The 21,403-nt window shown below is 36.7% G+C and overlaps 1 protein-coding gene and 1 pseudogene across 1 annotated transcript; both read right to left on the bottom strand.

Moving 5' to 3' along the window:
• Window positions 1-1,597: 1,597 nt before the first annotated feature.
• LOC120603284 (uncharacterized) lies at window positions 1,598-1,716 on the bottom strand (annotated as a pseudogene).
• Window positions 1,717-16,501: 14,785 nt separating this feature from the next.
• LOC120603139 (olfactory receptor 2D3-like) lies at window positions 16,502-18,003 on the bottom strand. The gene has a single exon (XM_039863459.1). The coding sequence runs from the start codon at window positions 17,598-17,600 to the stop codon at window positions 16,677-16,679; it is 924 nt and encodes a 307-aa protein (XP_039719393.1). The 5' UTR covers window positions 17,601-18,003; the 3' UTR covers window positions 16,502-16,676.
• Between the last annotated feature and the right edge of the window lie 3,400 nt (window positions 18,004-21,403).

The raw sequence follows: 21,403 nt of genomic DNA on the forward strand, positions 1-21,403 counted from the left end.
CTGGTAACCACTAGTCTCTTGTCTATGTCTATGAGTCTCTGCTTGTTTGTCCTGTTCGTTTATGGCTTTTAGTTTTATATCCCACATATAAGTGACATCATATGGTTTTCAATATTTTTCTGTCTGGCTTATTTTGCTTAGCATGATTATCTCAAGGGCCATCCATGTTGTCGCAAATGTCAGTATTTCACCTCTTCTTATGGCTGTGTAATATTCCATTGTATATATGTACCACAGCTTTTTTATCCAGTCATCTGTCATAGGACACTTTGGTTGCTTCCATGTCCTGGCCACCATGAATAATGCTGCTATGAACATCGGTGTGCAAATATCGTTTTTGGATATGGGTTTTCAAGTCTTACGGGTAAATACCCAGTAGAGAGATAGCTGGATCATATGGTAGATCAGTTCTTATTTAGACACTTCTCCCAGGAAGACATACAAATGGCCAATAAACATCTGAAAATATGCTCAATATCATTAGTTTTTAGGGAAATGCAAATCAAAACCACAATGAGATACCATCTCATATCTGTTAGCATAGCTGTTATCAACAGGACAAGTAATAACAAGTGTTGGAGAGGATGCGGAGAAAAAAAACCCTCATACACTGCTGGTGGGACTGCAAATCGGTACAGCCACTATGGAAAACAGTATGGAGTTTCCTCAAAAAAATCTAAATGCACTTTTAAAGATTCTCTTTATGAGGTAACTTATAAGGTATACCATTTATTTTAAATTTACTCTCTATTTTCCTAGCTAGGGGCTCCATTTAATTCAGTAAAATGGACAACTTGGGAGAAGACCCCTGACCTTGGGACTCCAAACAGAACAAAGTAAGAGCGAAAGAAAAAAAACTCAGATGAAAGGCCTAAGCAAAGCCCATACATGAGGGGAAGGGACCTTGAGATTTGTACAAATTTTAGACCAACTCATCTTGTTAAAAGATCATGCGGGCAGCCTGGTTTAATGCAGAGCCGTAGAGGTTTGCATGTATTTGTTTCATGTTCACACTTCCTTTTTTTAAACATCAGCCATTACGGAAACTTCTCCATGCAGACACTCAAACAGATATTTTTTTTGTCTTTGTCTTTGTTTTTGTTTTTGTTTGTTTACTTTTGACATGAGAATTTTTTTATGCTGCTTAAAATACAAATATTACTGAAATGAATAAAATAGAAAAAGCAACTCATCATAAAGGTCCATGATAAACAACTATGCTTATTCTTTGGCAATAAACAAACACAGAAATAAAACAAAACTGGGTTTCCATTATCTGAAGGTTGTCTTGAAACATCCCTACAATTGCAAAGGGATCATATGCTTGATATGTGTGGCTGTGTGCACCTGTGGATGTATATTTGTGATGAAAAAGGAGAAGTCAGCATGTAAATTCATTTTTTAGTAGCTTAAATATGCTGTACTACTACCATTGGTTTATAAGACTGGAAATATTTACACAAAAGCTGTGAGTCATTTTGAAACTTCAAAATAGCGTGGTTCATCCAGTGGAACTTTTTTAGGTTAGGCAACCCTAGTTGACCTCACAGATTGCAAGGACGTTGTCAGTTTACAATCCTTTATATTTTATTTTTTATGCCTACAGCACCTGGTCTTCCTAGATGGTTTCCCACCCAAGTACTCACCAGGCTCCACCCTGCTTAGCTTCCGAGATCAGATGGAATTGGGCTTGTTCAGGGTGGCATGGCTATAGATGAAACTATTTTTGAGAATACTGTATATCTTTGCAAATTTGCCTACCCTTATCTCTCTTTTTTTTTTCAAAAATAAAACAGCACTGTTTAATCTTTAACACTACAAGGTTCTTTTCCAAAAATTAATAAAATTAAGAATACTAGAGATAGACGAAACCAACTGAAATCTCCTTACGTAGAGATAAACTCTATAAATATTTAGATACATTCTCTTCCATTTTTTTATTCCCTTCCATTTTTAATGCAGGCATGCATTTTACTGAGTTGATATATACATGTAAAATAGAGATTTTTATTCACTTATTAATATAGAGATTTCTCTCTCCCTACTCTCCCATTGTATGGAGGCAGTATAGACCAGTGACAGAGCCTGGGGTCAGTTGTCAGAGTATCAAGATTTGAATAAAATACCCTGCCACCTACTTATACAGTATACTTACTGTATGATGTCCCCTGACATCTATCCACGATTTTGCTTTCTTTGGTATGTTACCTGGGGTCAACTGTGGTCTGAAAATATTAAACAGAATATTCCAAAATAATTCATAAGTTTTAAATTGCACACTGTTCTAAAGTAGTATAATGAAATCTCATGCCACCATGCCCAAGATGTAACTCATTCCTTTGTCCAGCGGATCCTCACTGTAGACACTTCCCACCCTTTAGTTGTCTTGGTTATAAGAATGACTGTTGTAATATCACAGTGCTTGTGTTCACATGAGCCTTATTTTACTTAATGATGGCCCTGAAGCTCAAAAGTAGTGATGCTGGCAATTCGGATATGCCAAAGAGTAGCTTTCTTTAAGTTATCGGGTGAAAGTTCTAGACTTAATAAGGCATTTTATCATCTCACATCATCTCACATCAAGAAGAAAGATACCGGGTATACACAGTACAGTATATTTTGAGAGAGACTACATTCACTTTTATTAGTCTACTGTTTTAATTCTTTTATTTTATTGTTAGTTGTTAATCTCTTACTGTGTGTAATTTATAAATTGAACTTTATCATGGGTATGTATGTATATGAAAAAACAGTATATATAAGGTTTGCTACTATCCATGATTTCAGGCATCCACCGGGGGTCTTGGAACATATCCACTGAGGATAAGGGGGAATTGCTGTATCACTTTGAGCATGTTACTTAACCTCTCTGCACCTAAGTCTGCACATCTATAAACTGTAAATTGGCAGTAATAGTAAGACCTACTTCACAGTTGTTAAGAGGATTAAATAAGTTAGTAAATATAAATGTAAGTCATTTAGAGTAATAGCTGGCATATAATAAAGTTTATCTCCTACATAAATAAACAGCCTTGAAAATACTTTTCTGTGGTAATGATATTACATCATATGGATGCTTTGTAATAGAATTGGCTATTTTAACACAATTGTAAATTTAATGCTTGTGGTGGTGCTGATGCTGGTGTGTTTATGTGTGTGAGTGTGTGTGTGTATGTGAATAAAAACAGCAATATTGCTCTCATAGGTGTGTGACTGATTTTTTCCTTTAGGATAAATTCTTATGAGTGAAATTACTATAAACCAAGGTTAAAAAATCAATTAAAGTTCTTGATATAAAGAGAGACTGATTTTTAAAAATGTTAAATATTTTGCAGTTTTACTAGCAACTTGTAAGAATACTTAACCCACCACACCTTTTTCCCATGTTAAATTTAACATATAGTCTTTATTTGGTTTAACGCTTAAATCTATTGTTTTAATTTGCATAATCAATTTATATTTTTCTAATTGAGTTTTTGAAATTTTTTACAGGTTAGTGATACTGATACTTTGTTATACCGGTAGTAATAACTTTTTTTCAAATTTGATTTTTGACTTTTTAGTATCTCCATGATAAGGTTTTTTGGACAGAGAAGTGTTAAAAATATTTATGTTGTGAAATCTATCTATCTTATCTTGTTTTCTTTCAGTGATTTTACTGCTAGGACATAGTTTTCCACTCTATCTTTTAATAACAATTTATGTATTTTATTTTTTCTTAATCATTTTACAATTTGCATTTAACTTTTATGATAAATTTCTAATTTATCTTGGTATGGTAAAATTTTAACCTTGTTTAGATAGCTGCCATTTTCCTAGTAATGTTTTAAAATAATCTTTCCCTTTTCTGTTAATTTCTTCTGTTTCTTTTATCACATATTATGTTCTATAAATATAGTATTAAGCTACATTTCTTGGCTATTCAGTTCCAGCTTCCTCAACTCTTTCTGAAGATATTTAATTCTGTCATCTACATCATAAAAGCTCCCTGGTAATTAGATCACAAATATATTAAACTTATAAATTAATTTGTATGTTTGGCATTTTTTGCAATACTCAGCTATGTCTTCCAAAACATAATACACGACTGATTACACTTCCTAAACCCAATCTCAGTTCCTTTCTTAAAATGACTATTTTACACCTTAAGTTTCAGTTGACGACCTTACTCCATACTTCACTTGGAATAGAAAGTAGAGTATGGAGTAAGAGAAGGAAAGGAAGTAAGAAGGGGAAGGGTACACCTGTTTGTATCCACACACTCATGCCCTGTTTTTCCCCCTCGTGACTGTCTACCAAAGGCTGACCTCTCCACCAGTATTCTAGATCACAATCTCACTAACCTACCAAAAATTTTGCTCCTGCAGACTCCCCTTAATCTGAAACTATTTTCTTTCTTCTGGATCGTTTATATAGAGATACAAATATACTCTGTTTATCCCATTATAAAGAACCCTTTTTATGACTCCACATCTTCTTTAGTTACTGACCCATTTTTTCAGCTTCTCTTCAGAGAAAATCAAAAAGCATATTTATGCCCACTTTCTCCTCTGTTGATTTACTATTCACATTTTAACCTACTCCTAATCAAGCTTTGATCTCTTTCTATGGATCTGTTCTTCATCAAAATCATCATTGATGTTCCAAATAAAGTGGCCATTTCTATATACTCTTCCTTTAACTTTTTTGCTATATAGGTACAGTTGACACTTCTAGTCTATTGAAACTTCTCTTGGTTTCCAGATTCCACACACTTCTGATTTTTCTCCTTCTTATCTTAACTCTCCTCACCTTATTGAATCTCCTTCTCTTTCTGAATTTGGAAGTCCCCCATAGTACTAATATGGACTCCTCTTTCTCTTCGCTCACTAATCTCTTCCTGAGTAATTTCATCTAGTTGCATAGCTTTAAATACCATCCAGATGCTTTTAACTTCTAAAGATCTGACTACTTCCATAAACCATAGGACTCATATTTAATTACCTACTTGCCATGTCTAATAGAAATTTCTAACTTAATTCAAAACATAACTCGTGATTCATTCTCCTACTAATCTGTTCTTCCCTCATTCTTTTCCATCTAAATCAATAGCACCACCAGACACACAACCAATGAAATGAAAAACTTAAACATAAACATGGTTTTCTCTTTTTGTCTTACTGCTCCAACAAAATAAAACTTGTTAGCTTAGTCTATACAATACATTCCAAATATGTACACTTCTCTTGGTCTCTCCTACAAGTATCTTAGCCCAAGTCACCATAATCTGTTGCCTGTTGCTCTGCAATAGCTTTCTAACATATCTTTCTCTTTTCACTTTTTTCTACTATGATCTATTTTCTTCCTAGCATACAGATTGACTTTCATAAATATAAATCGGATCCTATCACTTTTCAACAAGGATGCACATGATCTTACACCTGCCTACCTTAAATTTAGTCTACATTTGAAACTGTGCTGCCTTACCCTCACTCTAATCTAACCCTATTGACCTTGCTGTTCATTGCACAGATTAAATTGTTCCTGCTTTAGGTCCAATTAGTAGCTGTTCTCCTAGCCCGTGATGTTCTTCTGTCAAATCTGCTTGGCTTACTACTTATCATTCAGATTCCATCTTAAAAATCTTAACTTCTCAAAGAGGTTACCAATCTAAGTGGCATGCACCCAAACTAAAAGACATTACCGCACACCGTGTGTTATTTTCATCACACTTTTCATTACGTGAAACTTTCTCATTTATACTTTAGTTTACTTGCTTATTTTCTGTCTCTACCTTCCAAAATGAAAAGTCCATGAGAGCATGGACTGTGCTATGTGTATGTCATAGCTTCTTGTCCATAGAATTTAGGTATACATATACCACAATCTCTACAATAATGTAAAAAGATACATGTGTGTGAGTGCATATGCATATCTTCAGTGAAGAAATAGAGGAATATGCCATGTTCCTATATGAAAGTATTTAATATTTTTATGTAGAAATATTAATTTTTTTGCTATACAATCTATAATTTAAACTAATAACCATCAAAATTCTAATGGCATTTTTTTAAAAGTTGATTTTGACAAACATAGGTAGAAAGCATATGAATTATTAAGAAAATAGTGAAATAGGAGAAAAATAAGAGTTTTGTCCTAACACCTAAAGCTGCAATAATTAAAATATAAGAAAATGAGTATAGTAATTGACAAATATGCCAATATTCATATTGAGATTTAATATATATTATGGTGGCATTTGAATGATTGGAAAAAGAATGACTAATTATGATATTAGAACAAATGGCTAAATATTTAGGGGGAAAATGTACCATACTAGCTCACATATACATATTCTCCTAAAATAAATTCCAGATATTTTAAAGATCTAATGGTTAAAAAGAAAGTCCTGTGTCAGGCTGCTCACTCCAGATTCATGTCCCTCTGGTTTCCCAGCACTTATATGGGGCCATATGATTGAGTTTCCATGAATGGAATACGAACACATGTGATGTGTGCTCCTTCTAAACCACAAAACCTAGCATTGAACAATCTTTTATTTTCAACTTTCTGGATACTGGCATGCAGGGTGACCTTGAAAGCTCCAAATAGCAGAGTTTCTCCCAGCTCGTGTCCACACACCTGTCACTCTATCCCTCGACTAGAATTTATGTAAGTGAAAAATTAACTTCTGTCTGTTAAGCCACTGAGATTTGGGATCTATCTGTTAGAGCCTAATCAGCAAACATATCCCTGGAGCCATGGTTTTTTACAAACTAAGTTTTACTGGAACACATTCATTTTTGCATTGCCTATGACTGTTTTCCCACAACAGTGATAGGATTAAATAGTTGTGATGGGGACAGTATGGCCCACAAAGCCTAAACTATTAGCTGGCTCTTTAAAGAACATTTGCTGATCCCTGTGTTAGACCAACTAGTATTACCTTACATAAAAGAAAACTAGAACTAGGAAATAAATAGTAGAATATTTATTACTTTAGGAATGAGGAAAAGCCTCTTTTAGTGAAAAGAAAAATCTTGGTACTCTTCCTCACTTACTCTCTTACCTCCCAGCACACTTTTACCTGGTCAGTTTTCAACTTAGAAGTCACCTCTTTAGCAAGCATTCTATGTGATTTCTAAAAGTCTTTAACTGTAATTCCATTATTCTGCTGTCATAATCTTTGCAAAGATCAATAATGACTGAGTTGACAAATTCAATAGCCTTTATCTGTGTATATAAAACTGAGATATTTGAGAAATCGTTCCTGGAAGCCCTCTCCTTTCACCATTTCTGACACATCATTATTCTCTTCACCTTCTATTTCTCTGATTCTTGCTGCTCTGGTCTTGATTAACTACTTTTCATTCACCTTGAAATGCTGGTAACTCCAAGGTTCTGTCTTGGATTCTTTCCCACGCCCATGCTCTAACATCACGTCTCATCCAGGGTTGTGCTTCAAAATTATTTTGAGGTATTTTTACAAAACGTATGTATTACCTCCGTCTTTGCAACCCTTATGGTCTGCAGTAGGACCAGGCACTTGCATTTTAATAGAACTCCTTCAAGATTACAATGCATACGCTTGGTTTTCTGGTTAAAACCTTTGGCACACATCCTTAGGTGTGTCAGACTTCACTTGCGTTTATTTGCAGTAAACTTCTAAATCTATTTCTCCAGGTCCTATCACTCTTCTAAATTCTAGCTTTATTAATTTCTTCAAAATGGTATTTCCTGAGCAACCGCAATGGCTGAATACATTACTACAAGTGATAATATAGAGATCAACAAAGCAGCCACAGTCTTTACCGCCATGGAATTTACAGTCTACTAGAGGAGTTGGACATTAAGCAATAATTACAAAATTCATTTATATAAAAACCATCCCACTGCCTAAAAAGCAGTGTACAATTTTTAGTGTGCTTAAGAATCACCTGGGGCTTATTACAAATGCAGATTTGTAATAATATTCCTGTACTGAGGAATATTTTCGAAAAAGCAACCCAGGAATCATTTCAAGTCAAACATGCAAAACTATGGTCTACATCATAAATGCGATACCAAGGCATAAACCAGTGTCCCATTTCTCCTTTTCTTTGTCCTCATTTTCCATCACCGTTTCATAAATTCCTGAATCTTAAGTATTTTGAGAATTACTTGACGGGCAAGTGATTTCTTTCTTTTTTTTTTTTTTTTAGCATTTTATTTTATCATTAGGTTCAAGTGCACAGCATATTGGTTAGACATTTATATAGTTTATGAAACGATACTCGATTATCACCCATCTGGCTCTACACATAGCCATTACATTACTGTTGACTACATTCCCTATGCTGTGCTCCCCATCTCCGTGACCATCTCTCAACTACTAATTTGTGCTTCTTTAACCCTCACCGCTTATTCCCAGCTCCCTTACCCCCCTCCCCTCTGGCCATAACCAGATCGACCTCTATATTTAAGAGTCGTTTTCGATTAGTGTGTTCTTTTTGTTCCTTAGATTCCATATGTAAGTGAAATCATATGGTATTTATCTTTGTCTGACTTATTTCACTCAGCATAATAACCTCTAGGTCCATTGCAAATGATAGGATTTCATTTTTTTATGGTTGAGTAATATTCCATTGTGTATATGAACCATATCTTCTTTATCCAATTGTCTGTCGATGGGCATTTAAGTTGCCTCCATATATTGGCTATTGTAAATAGTGCTGCCATGAACATAGGGATGCACAGATCTCTGCTGAGCAAGTAATTTTTTAGAACTGAATTAGAAGCATTTCTCCATCAAGACTCTGTCTTACTCTTTAGTTTTATATTTTACTATTTTCCTAATGTTACACATACTCTTAAAAAATTCTACCACTTGTTATTCCTTAAACGTGCTCTCTTTTAAATTTCAAAATTGCTAAATTTAGAATTTAAGGCCATATTATAAATGTAACACCATGAAGACCTTACTTTTTATATTATATCCCCAGTTTTTAGAAATATACTTGGCATAAATAATAAGCATTCAAAATATGTTTGGTAAGTGCATGCAAAAATTAAGGAAATTACTTCATTTGCCAGAAATGCATTCTCATGTTTGTGATAATTTTGTTTATTTGGTTCTTAGTTTTGGGTATATAGTTGTATGTCTACTTGTTTTTATTTTTATTTTTATTTTATTTTAAAATTTTAATTAGTTTCAAGTATACAGTAACAGTACATTGGTTAGACATCTATATAGTTAGTAAAATGATCCCCCCAATTGCTCCCTCCTTCCCCTGACCCTCCACCTAGCCAATGTATTCATGCTAATTGCATTCCCTATGCCATGCTCCCTAGCCCCATGACCATCTATCAGCTACTAATCAGCTTCTTTAACCCTTCACTCCATTCTCGCAACTCCCCAAACCCCCCACCTCTGTCACCAAATTGTCCACTATATTTGTGAGTCTGTTTTTCATTAGTTTGTCTTTTTATTCCTTAGATTCCATATATAAGTGAAATCGTATAGTGTTTAACTTTCTCTGTCTGACTTAAATACCTTCTAGGTTCATCAAAGCAATATCTTTTTCCATCCCCTTCTTTTTCATATGTAAGCGTCTTGTTTTCTTATCCTTTCAGCCACTCCATCTTTGGGTTGGAGCACTTAATTCTTTTACATTTAAGATATTTATTGATAGGAATGTAGTTGTTACCATTCTTTATTCCTGTTTTTGATACATATTTTTTTCTTCTTAAAGAAGTCCCTCGAACATTTCCTGTAATTCTGGCTTGGTGGTGATAAATTCTTTATTTTATTGTTGTCTGGGAAGCTCTTTATCTGTCCTTCAATTCTAAATGATAGCTTTGCTGGATAAATTATTCTTGGTTGCATATCCTAGGTCTTCATCCTGTCAAATATTTTTTGCCAAGCCCTTCTGTCTTGCATAGTTTCTTTTGAGAAATCAACTGCCAGTCTTATGGGTATTCTCTTATAAGTAATTATTTCTTTTTCTCTTGCTCACTTTGGCATTTTAATTATGATGTGCCTTGGTGTGGGCCTCTTTGGATTCCTGATTTTTGGAATTCTCTGAGCTTCCTGGGGTTTTATGTCCATTTCCTTCACTAGGTTAGGGAAGTTTTCCATCATTATTTCTTCAAACAGTTGTTCGACATCTTGATTTTCTTCTGTTACACCGATCAGACAAATATTTGGAGCCTTAATAGCGTCCCATATCCTCCTTAAATTATTTTTATAGTCTTGGCATCTTTTTTCTTGCCCTTCTGATTGAGTGTCCTGATTGGCTTTCCTGTCCTTTAGATAGGGCATGTAACCCTCTTCTTTATTCATTTTATTTATTCCTTTGTTTATTCCATTTAATATACTTCTTATCTCAGATAATGTGTTCTCCATTTCAGACTGGTTCTCTTTTATAATTTGCATTTTCATTTTTATCTCTTTATTGGAGTTCTCTACACTTCCCAAAAGTTCATTGAGCATCTTTATAACTAGTGTTTTGAACACTATATCTGTTAGATTACTCAAATCCATTATATTTGGATCTCTGTTCTATTCTCTCATATGGTTTCTGCTTCTTTGTCTTCCCATTTTGGCTGCCTTTCCATTTCTGTTTCTATGTACTAAGCAAAGCTCCTAAGTCTCCCAGTCTTATTAGTGGGGATTTGTGAAGCAGCACAGTCCTGAGAGGGGCTCAGCTACAGGCCAAATTTAGCTCAAGCCTCTGCCCCTCCAGGGCCATCTATTAAGATTCAGCAAGCAATCCACAGATGCTGTGCTTATAGTTGCCTCAAAAGGCCACACCAGAAACTGAGGCCAGCTGCCTCCACCAGTGTGAGTCTCAGCAAAGAACACTTGACTTGTTGAGGATTCACCTGGATGTGGCTTGAGTGGGGCCTGAGTTGGGAGAGGCGGGGTTTCAGGGAATCCTCTGGGCGGAGCGACCTCTGTTATCCAGTTTGATGACGTCACAGCTATGGCGGTGCTGTGTCCTGCACACTCGTAAAGGGAAGCGCTCAACAGGAAACAATGGATACCGCCAGCACTTCTGTACATAGTGGGTCTCGCCTTGGACCTCACTCTGACAACGTCTCCCTGTAAGTCTCTGGTGACCCCTGCACGCAGCTGAATAGGCACTGGTGCTCAGAGTGAGCAGGTCCATCACCACGAGAATCCGCTTGCAGACGCGGCCCTTTTAAGAGGCTTCTGCCACTGCCGCAGCCTCCATCTCACTCAGCTGCTTGAGACCCGGCAGCCCCGTGTCCTTGCCCCCCGTTCCACCTTCTGCTGTTGCAGAGTGCTTTCTCGGACCTCTCCTTAGTTGTATGGCTTGTTCATCTAGATCCCAGGCAATTTTTCCCTGCTGCTGTTCCTTGTTTCCATCACAACTTTGATTTCGTCACCAGAGGGATGAACAGAGCCTCTATTTCTTTCTGTCACCACATATTTAACCCCCTTTACACCATTGACCTCCCCTTTCCTCCCATACCTTACCTCTAGTAACCATTAGTCTATAGTCCATGTCCAACAAGTCTCTATTTGTTTGTCCTGTTCATTTGTTGCTTTTAGGTTTGTATCTCACATATAAGTGATATCGTGTGATTTCCAACTTTTTCTGTCTGGGTTATTTCACTTAGCATGATTATCTCACGATCCATCTATGCAAATGGCAGTATTTCATCTCTTCTTATAGCTGTATAACATTCCATTGTATATATATACCACAGCTTCTCTTTAGAAGCCAAATGTAACAGAGAAAGGAACTAGAAAATGAAAGGCAAAGCCCAGCCCAATGAACGAGATTAAGATTTCAGACATACTAAAAGGATTTATTCCCCCAAATTATCTCACCCACTCTCATCTGGAGGATGGGCATGAGATGAACACAGAACACTGGGGTCAGTGATGAAGAGATCATTTAATGGCTGAAGGAAGCTGTGGTTTTTGCCTTCTGCTATCTTATATACCCTCATAGGCAAACTCCACTGCAGTTTATGAAATATTCTGAAGATTAGGACATCATTTGGGCTTTGAGTCTTATTCTATCCCAAGCCAAGGAGCACCAGTTTATTAAGATCCCAAATTCACTGAGGGACCAGTCTGAAGGATTTTCCTGGAAAGAAGTCTTTCAACCTGAGGACCTAAGAGCCATTGTAAATAGCACAATTCTCTGGAGCAATCAGTGCTGTTAACTTTTTTAACCTTTCTACAATGAGAGCTACCCTGGGGGCATTTTTAAAATTTGTAATTACAAATTAAGGTAAGATACCTGAATCTTATCTGATGTCAGGTACTGTTTCTCAAACCAATCTAAGGACCTTTGGAGTCTCCAAGTTCTCTGTCAGAGTTTTTTGAATAGCATTTTAAACTAATGATGGTAACACAAACAGCAGCTGGTATCAGTATATTCTGCCTTGACTGGATGATTCCTTCCAAACTGAGAACTGCCAGGGGATTTCAGAACACTTGTCTGCAGTTGTACACAAAATGCTTTAATTGCTAATGGGGAAAAACAAACAAACAAAATGAGAGGTACAAGATGCAGTTTAAGATGCTGTGATTGTGTAATGCAGGCTTTATTGTAGCTATTTAAATACAAAAGTGTTGTAAGAACAAAGTCAGCATATGACACAGAACCATATGAACAAATCCAAATGAGAAGTCATGGATTTCTTGCCAAACTCCCCCTTTCTTGAGTCTTCTCCCATAATCACAGAATTGCTTAGGTCAAAGACTTTTTCAAGAATATTTAATTTCTAAATTTTTCCATCTTGTACTTCTTGTCTACCCACACGTCTTCCTATCTCCTCTGCTTCTTCACTGGTATAACCCTAGTTGTGACCATCTCTCTCCCCTGGGCTCAGTCTTACTGATTGCTTTCCTTGCTTCCATGCTTGTCCATCTACCACCCAAAGTTATCCTGAATAACATTCCATTGTATATATATACCACAGTGACCTTTAAAAGGTCACTTCAAGTGACCTTTTAAAATATAATATCAGGATAACTTTCTATTGAACATAAAATAAAATCAATCACTTTTTCAAGACTTCCAAGGCTGTAATGGGTTGAACTATGTCATCCAAAAAGATATGTCTACTTGAAACCACAGAATGTGACTTTATTTGTTACAAAGGTCTGTGAAGATGCAATTAAGGGAAATCTGATGATGAGATCACCCTGGTGAGGATAGACCCTACCCAATGACAGATGCTTTTTTAAGAGAAAAAGACAGAGAAACAGAGAGAAAAAGGCATTGTGAAGAAAGAGGCAGAGATAAGAGTTATGCTGCCACAAGTCAAATACCCTGAACACAGAAGCTGGAAGACGCTAGGAAGTCTCTCCTAGAGCTTTCTGAGACAGCAGAGTGTACAGATACCTGGATTTCAAACTTTTGGCCTCCATATCTGTGAGTTTCTGTTGTTTTGATCCACAAGTCTGTGATGATTTGTTACAGCAGCCCTAGGAAAGCGATGCAAAGGCCTTACCAACCTGGACTCTGCCTGTTTCTGTGATCTCGTTCATTACTACTTTCCTTGTCACTCATTACCTCCAATCACTGACCTTTCTCTGTCCTGCTCTCAAAAATCTCATTTCCATCCAAGCCATTTAGACTTTGTTCTCTCTGCCTGGAATCTCTTCCCCAAATCTCTCCTTGGTGGGTCCTTTATCCTCAACCTTCTCTTCGCAGCACAAATATTTTTTCTAAGTTGTAACACATCCTTTAACTAAATTGTCACCTTCTCAGAAAGCCCTTTCCTGACCACCTACTTAAAATTGCAACCCACCCTTCCTTTTATTTTTTCATAGCAGTATTTACCATTGGACATAATATGTGTTTTATTTGTTTATTTATTTTTATTATCCTCTTCTAAAATGTAGGTTCATTAAGGATAAGAATTTTGAAAATTGTTCATTGCTTCATATTCAGTACCTAGAAGAGTTCATAAATATTTAATTAATAAATGAATTAGATATTCATTGAATAAATGAACTCAAAATTAAGTAAGAACAGCCACTATAAAAACCAGTATGGAGGTTCCTCTAACAATTAAGAATAGAATAACCATATGACCCAGCAATCCATCTTCCGAATATCTACCCCCAAAATTTGAAAATATTTATTAGTAAAGTTATATGCACCCCAATATTCATTGCACATTATTCAAAGTGGCCAAACAATAGATAGTCAGATAAAGATGTGGTACCTATATACAATGGAATATTGCTCAGCCATAAGAAAAGATGAAATACTGCCATTAGCAACAACATGCATGTATTTTTAGATTATCATGCTAAGCAATATAAGTTGGGCATAAAAAGTTGAGAAGCACTTGATTTCACTCATATATGGGATATAAAATAAAGCAATAAATGAACAAGACAAACAAAAAGAGAACTGTGGACACAGACAACAGTTTAGTGGTTACCAGAGGGAAAGGGGGTCAAATATAGTGATGGAAGGAGATTCGACTTTGGGTGGTGAACACAGTGCAATATCCATATTATGTATTATAGAATTCTACTTGGAACCTATATAATTTTATTAACTATTGTCACCCCAATAGCTTTTATAAAATAAAAAAGGAAACGGGTAGTTCTGAGAATGTGGTGACGTTAGTAGCTTGTTAGTTTCTCACTTGTTGTTATTCATCTTACCTCTGCTGCACAGTCATTAATAGTCTGGCATGCATCAAAGGGAAGATGTTATCATTTAAAAATATATGTCAGTATCTGTTTTTTCTGTTGACTCCACCATTTCTCTACTGATGTCAGTTATATTGTTTTTATATAAATCAAAGATCATTCCAATTATGTGGTATGACTTCCCTTTTACTTAATGACAAGCAAGGAGAAAGAGGTAAGGTGAGCTTTTGAATGGTCATGAGGCAACAGCATATCTAAAAGTAGCTGCTGTTATTTATAACATAGCTTCTCAAAGAATTTTTAGTGCAGGACCCGTTTTGTGTCGATGCATACTAGTGCACATAAGTTGAAAATATACATCACATGTACATAGTGAATCTCATATTGAACACATTTATGCTCCCATGAGGAATCTTTCTACACACGATATACTCAATTCAACAAGGACATCACCACATGGAATTAACAGCATTCAGTACTCAGGACAGGCCATGGACACCGAAGCTGCAGCACCAGGAATCAGTGTGGCAAGCTTGATTTTCATCAGGGCCATCTCATTTTCTCTGCCCATGCCATCCTTCACCCATAATCGCTTTGTTTGAGATGTCTTAAGGAAAGGTCATGAAGTGGGAATTGAATTCCAGGTTGAAATTGCTCTGAGTAAAAGATAAAGTGCTCCCATCCTTTTCTCACTTTGTGAAAGAAAGCTTCAGATATGGTTAGCAGCACTATTTCAATATGACAAAATCCCTACAAATAGCTCCATGGCAGATGGGTGTGATGAGTCAGGGGATATATGTAAGTCTGGCAAGTGAGGCACAAAGTAATGGAATATATTGGTCATGAGTTGAAAATATACATCTCCTGCCAGGAGAAGTGGAGAACCGTGGTGGGAAATGGGAAGGACAGCGATGGTCCCCAGCTATGTTTCGTGGCTCACAGGCCCTGAAACCAGAGATGGGAATTGATAGTGTTCATATAAACCAATCAAGTGTTGAGTCAGTTCACTTAATATTTGGAGCTAGACCTTTAGTTGAGTGTCGGGGAGGAGATAACAGTGATTTTGTTCCAAGGGAAGGGCACTGTAAATGCTGAACATCGGTGAGAAGCTATAGGTAGGTCTCTGGTGGTTCTTCTGCTATCACACAGGGTTATAGCAATAGTTAGAAAAGACTAAAGTGGCCATTTCATCTCATAGAACAGTCTCCGTCTTTTGAGATTGCTTCTCATATGTCAGCCATTCTCTTCCACATCCCCCCAAAGAGAACTTAATGGATACTGGCACACTGAAACCTGAAGAAGAGGGAGAGAGCATGTCTGAGGGAGTACAGCTATGGTATGGTAGTGTCACAGGGATTTCCAACCTGAAAGTTCTGATGTAGGCAGGTGGCTTCTCAATTATAGTTCCCTCAAGCCGGCTATTGTCTTCGGAGTGTAGCAGTGTGTGATATATAGAAGATGTTTGCTGGAATATGAGATCCCACACATTGTCTGTGCCAATAGATCCTCTACGTGTGGCTGAATTGGTTATAGCAGTATTTTGAGATTCTACAGAAAACAAAAACAAGATTCCATACCAGAGCTTCAAGATATCATTGATATTTACTCAAGGAAATTGTAAATCTAGCGTATTGACATCCAGTAGAATTTCAGGTCCTGCAGATGGCTGTTGATGATGTTGGTAAGGGATGAGTTTGACAAGTAACTGTGGAGTTTAGAACTGAAAGGTAATATCTCTGGGTGGTAATTGATTAGTGAACTGATAATAAGTGAAGATTCTGTTTAATTTTTAAAAAATATTTATATAATACTTAAATATAATTTATAATATAATATCAAAAAAGCAGTTTTGAGACAAATGAGCTGCAACTACAGAAAGTAAGCATGAGCAAAATGCAGTAGTCAAACTTAAAAACATGTACCAGGGTACTGGTATGACCCTTACTGATGTATCGGCCCAGAGATAGTTCAGAGAGAAAGCTGTTAAAGATGTCAAACCACTTCGGAATGTCTTCATCTCACAATTGTATATCAATATAAATGTCATTGCCTCTGAGAGGCTCTATCTTCCAAATACTTTCCTAAATGCCTCCTTCACATCCTTGTTCCTCAGGCTGTAAATGAATGGGTTCATCATCGATGTTATGACTGAGTAGAACACGGAGATCACCTTATCCCCCTCATTCATTTTCTTAGAAATTGGACGCATGTAGGTAAATATTGTTGAGCCGTAGAAGAAGACAACAACAATGAAATGAGAACCACAGGTAGAGAAGATCTTGAACCTCCCCTCACCTGACTGTACCTGAATCACAGTACAGATAATATTCCAGTAGGAGAAAAGGATAACGGAGAGAGGACCAAGGAGGATGACCACACCCATTGTAAAGATGGCCATTTCTGCTTTGTAGGTTTCTTCTGAAGCCAATTTCAAGAGTGCAGGAGGTTCACAAAAATAATGATTAATTATGTTCTGTCCATGGTATGAGAGACATAAAGTGAATGTCGTGTCTACTAGAGACACCAGTGTACCACTGGCCCAAGATCCTATGGTCAGCTGGACACAAACTCTCTGGGTCATGATAGTAGAGTAGTGAAGGGGCTTGCAGACAGCCACGTAGCGATCATAGGACATCACAGCTAGGAGGGAACTCTCTGTAGCTCCAGCTACTAGGAAAAAAATCATCTGTATTGAACACCCAGCAAAGGAGATGGTCTTTCTCATTACCAGCAAATGGAATAGCATCTGGGGGACAATCGTTGTAGAGAAACAGAGATCAGTAAATGACAGATTTTTAAGGAAAAAATACATTGGGGTATGAAGTCGAGAATCAGTGTGAATCAGCACTATGATGAGCAGATTCCCAAACACAGTCAGCAGGTAGATGATGAGAAATACTATGAACAGCATGGTCTGGGTCTGGAGATCTGAAGAAAGGCCCAGCAAGATGAATTCAGTAAAATAGGTTTGGTTTTCTGTTCCCATTGATGTTTATTCCTATTACACATCAGCAGAAGTAGAGAAATCAAAAGTTGACATTGATGGAGCAACAAATCCTGAATTTGAAGATCTCATTGGAAAAACAAATGTGTCTAATTTTTTAAAATTTAAGACACTGGATTTTCTAACATTTCCATCTCTAAGTTCCTACCAAAGCTGTCTAGAAAAGGATGCTAACATAATACATGGCTATGAAAAAATACAGAGTCCTCCCTTTAGTATCAAGCTCATTTTTTTTCTTTTTCCTAGTTTAATTTCATTCAGCAGACTTCCACTTTAAAAGTAATTGACTTTCCTTTTATATTTCCAAGTGTTTCTTTATCATCCTTCTAAGTAGGAAGGAAATGTTAAGAGACTATTTTAGATCATGTTACACCCACAGTCCTAGTCCCTTCCTAAACTTTCACTGGATCAAAGAATCAAGGCTCAAGGCAGTGCTCAAGAGTAAGGCACAATGAGACCTCATCATCACAGAGACAAGACAGTTGAGACGAGGCCAGACTAAGGCAGCACTATACACTATGCAAGTCGGAAGACTGAATGCAGCCACAATAGCTGTCTGCATAGCTGAGTGTCTTATCTGGCATAACATTGTTCGAGTTCTTTCACAGTGCAGTTTGTGTCAGAATATCCAATTGGATAAGTGCATTAGTAGGAAATCAGTCACTGGTCCAGTGCTCTGAAGCCAAACAAGAAACACTATTCAAAATCTTTACATTGCTGTACATCAGGAATAAGCAAGGAATAATATGGCTGGATCCACGCTAATATAGAAGAAGATTAGAAAGAGGGAAGATAACAGGATCATGGGAAAATGGCTGGGACTCAAGGCTAACATCTGATATCCCTGGGCAGGATTGAAGAAGTAGTCCTAGAACTGCCTATTGGAACAGATATGTCAGAATGGAATGTCAGCCCACCTGGCAGGGCTATCTTGGGATAGAAAGAAGCTAAAGACTGTATAATTGCTTGTTTTCACACATGAGACATTACATCTAGCTGTCAGTATAGGGAAAATATGATGAAATCAATTGTGTTTGGACCACTGAGTCATGACCTACTAAGTATAACTTGTTTTCAAGACCACTGACTGGACAATGGTAAATTTTCTATTCATGAATTTCCATCTAGATTGGATATGAATGTGGGTTAACCCTGAAAACAGACAGAGGAAAATTCATGGGCTGCGAAGCACTAGGAAGGACTGGCAAAATTAAATGAGAAATATATTTCCTTTAGATACAGTGCAAAGAGAATACACAAGAAGATCAATTTTAAAAAGTCTGTGATATCAATAGCCAATCACTGCTTAAGTCAGTTCTTTTGAAATCATGCTATATAATACATTAGTAGATAAGAGTGATATTTAATGGGTTGCTACCAGTATTTATTAAAACTAAAATAGAAAATAATATATCTTTTGTAATCAAGTAATTTTAGTTTTCAGAAAACATTTGTTTGTTTTATTTGTGTGTGTGTATTATAAGTGTGCACTGTGTTACAATGTAAACAGTCCCTTAGAGTTGGTCATTTTCATAATGTTTAGAAAGATTACTTCTATAATTAAAAGTTCTTAAGAACAAAACACAGAATAATTCAGTACAATTTTCCATTAATTTTGGTAAGCTGGGTGGGCCGAGGATGAAGCCTGAGACACATTAAAGTCGAAGAGGAAGAAATGCCAGTGAGTGGGGCAAGGAAGGGCACAAACAAAGGAACAGATACACTTACCAGTAGAACCAAGACAATGTAGTTTCACAGAAGCCACGGAAAAGAAAGTTTCAAAGAAATGAATAATCTACTGTCAAATGTGGCACAGAGATCCAGTAAATATAAATACAATAAAAGCTGATGGATGTTGGCGGTAAAGATATTGTTGGTGAGTCTGGATGTGGAAGTTTGAGTAGAGGGTGAGAGAAGAAGCCAGACTGCTATGATTTTGAGAAGTAAAGAAGAGTTGGGGAAGTGGAGTTAGTGGGTATAAATTATACTTTTATAGTTTTGAATAAAAAGGTATGAAGATTGCAAAATAGCAAGAAGGGAAGGAGAAAGCATGGTAGACTTTATTATTTTTATTATTTTCAGAAGAGTGGGTAAGTTTAGCATATTTATAAAACGAGAAGAAAGAGCCAGTTGAGAGAGTTGAAGTTAAAGGACATAAAGATAGAACAAGGTCCAAGAGAAGGCAAAATGGATGTGTTCAAGAAGAGTGTTTGAGAAGTTTGCTTTGGATAGAATTATTGAAACTTTATCTTCTTAGACTGAAGGCAAGGAGGTGAGGATGGATATGACTATTTATGAATTAATAGAAGGAGAAAGAAGATCAAGGAATGAAAGTTTGTGAGGGGCAATGGATTTTAGAGTGATTACATCTGACCTCAATATTCTCAGTTCAGAAGGAAACATAATTATGGAGTAGGCTTGAGAAGAGAGTGAAGTTTTGAATGCTTGGTGAGAATAGCTCATATTGCTAAGTAAAATCAAAAGGATTTCTTGATGGAATTGAGAGAGAAACTATGGTGGAAGGCAGGAAATATCATTTGGGGGAAGGGATATGTGCAGATATCTTTTTCTCCATTAGGTGTAGAATCAGAGAAGGTAGTCACTAATGGAGAGTTGAATATTAGTAAAAAAAAAAAAAAAGATGGTGTGAGAGATTAGGGTGCAATGGAACTGAGAGAATTCGTGAGAGAGACTTCAAAACCCAACCATGCAGTTCAGGCTGCATAAGGATGAAGAATGATCTAGAGAGAACTTAGTAAAAGAAAATAGTAGAAAGATCAAAAAACATATAGTCTTTTTTGAGGTCGAAAAATTGTTATGAATGCTACTGAAGGCATGTGAGAATTGGAAGAGCAGTAGGTTATAATTAGAGAGTTAATCATGTACTTCAAATTCAGATGTGGACAAAATGCATAGTAATGGGGACAAAATGCACAGTGAATCCATTGGAATGGATGACATAAATGTCTAAACGTAAGTTTAAAAAATATAAAACTAAGATCAGTTATTTCCATGGACACTGAAGTCATCCAAGACAAGCATTTAGAAGACTATGATCAGAGTGCCATAGACTTCAAAGGGTGTGAAGGAATGACCAAGGTGGTGGGAGATAAAAATGACAAGGACAGAAATAGCTTCAAGGAGTAGAAAATGTTACATGGGAATAGAGATGCGATGGTTTATAAAGTGCTCTTGGGAGACAAGGAGAATGCCAACCCCACCTCTCAACCCACAGGTAAGTAGAGTGTTGAAAAATGATCAGAATCCACCAAAGAGGGCAAGAGGAGTACAAGTTTCTCAGGGAAGAGTCAGGATTTTGTTTAGTTAAGGAAGTGGAAGGAGTATGGTGTAGGAATGTTTGTGTGAGAAGTACCAGGGGATTCAGAAAACATGGACTGATGTTCTTGGGTAAGAGAGTGACGGTGGGTGCACACTGGGAAGTTGAGTCAGAGGAGAGGAAACAGAAAAATGTAAAAAGAGTAGCTGAAAAGATAGCCATTTAAAATTTAGATGATGACCAAGGACATCAGGAATGTGAAGCCTGGTGAGTTAGGTGACATTGAGGTCATGACTTCCTACTAATTTGAGCTCCTTACTCTCTCCCATACTATGCCTTATCTCTTCCATGATCCTATCATTTTCCTTGGAGAGCACCCCCTCCTGGATTACTACAGCAGTCTCCTAATTGATCCCCCTGGATTCAGTCTTATCTCCTGCAATCCATTTTCCACACAGTGGTGTTATTGAAATCTTAATATTACAAATCTGATGCCACTCTCTTATTT

The sequence above is a fragment of the Pteropus medius genome, unplaced genomic scaffold (assembly GCF_902729225.1).
Source record: "Pteropus medius unplaced genomic scaffold, Ma_sr-lr_union100, whole genome shotgun sequence".
Taxonomy (NCBI): Eukaryota; Metazoa; Chordata; class Mammalia; order Chiroptera; family Pteropodidae; genus Pteropus; species Pteropus medius.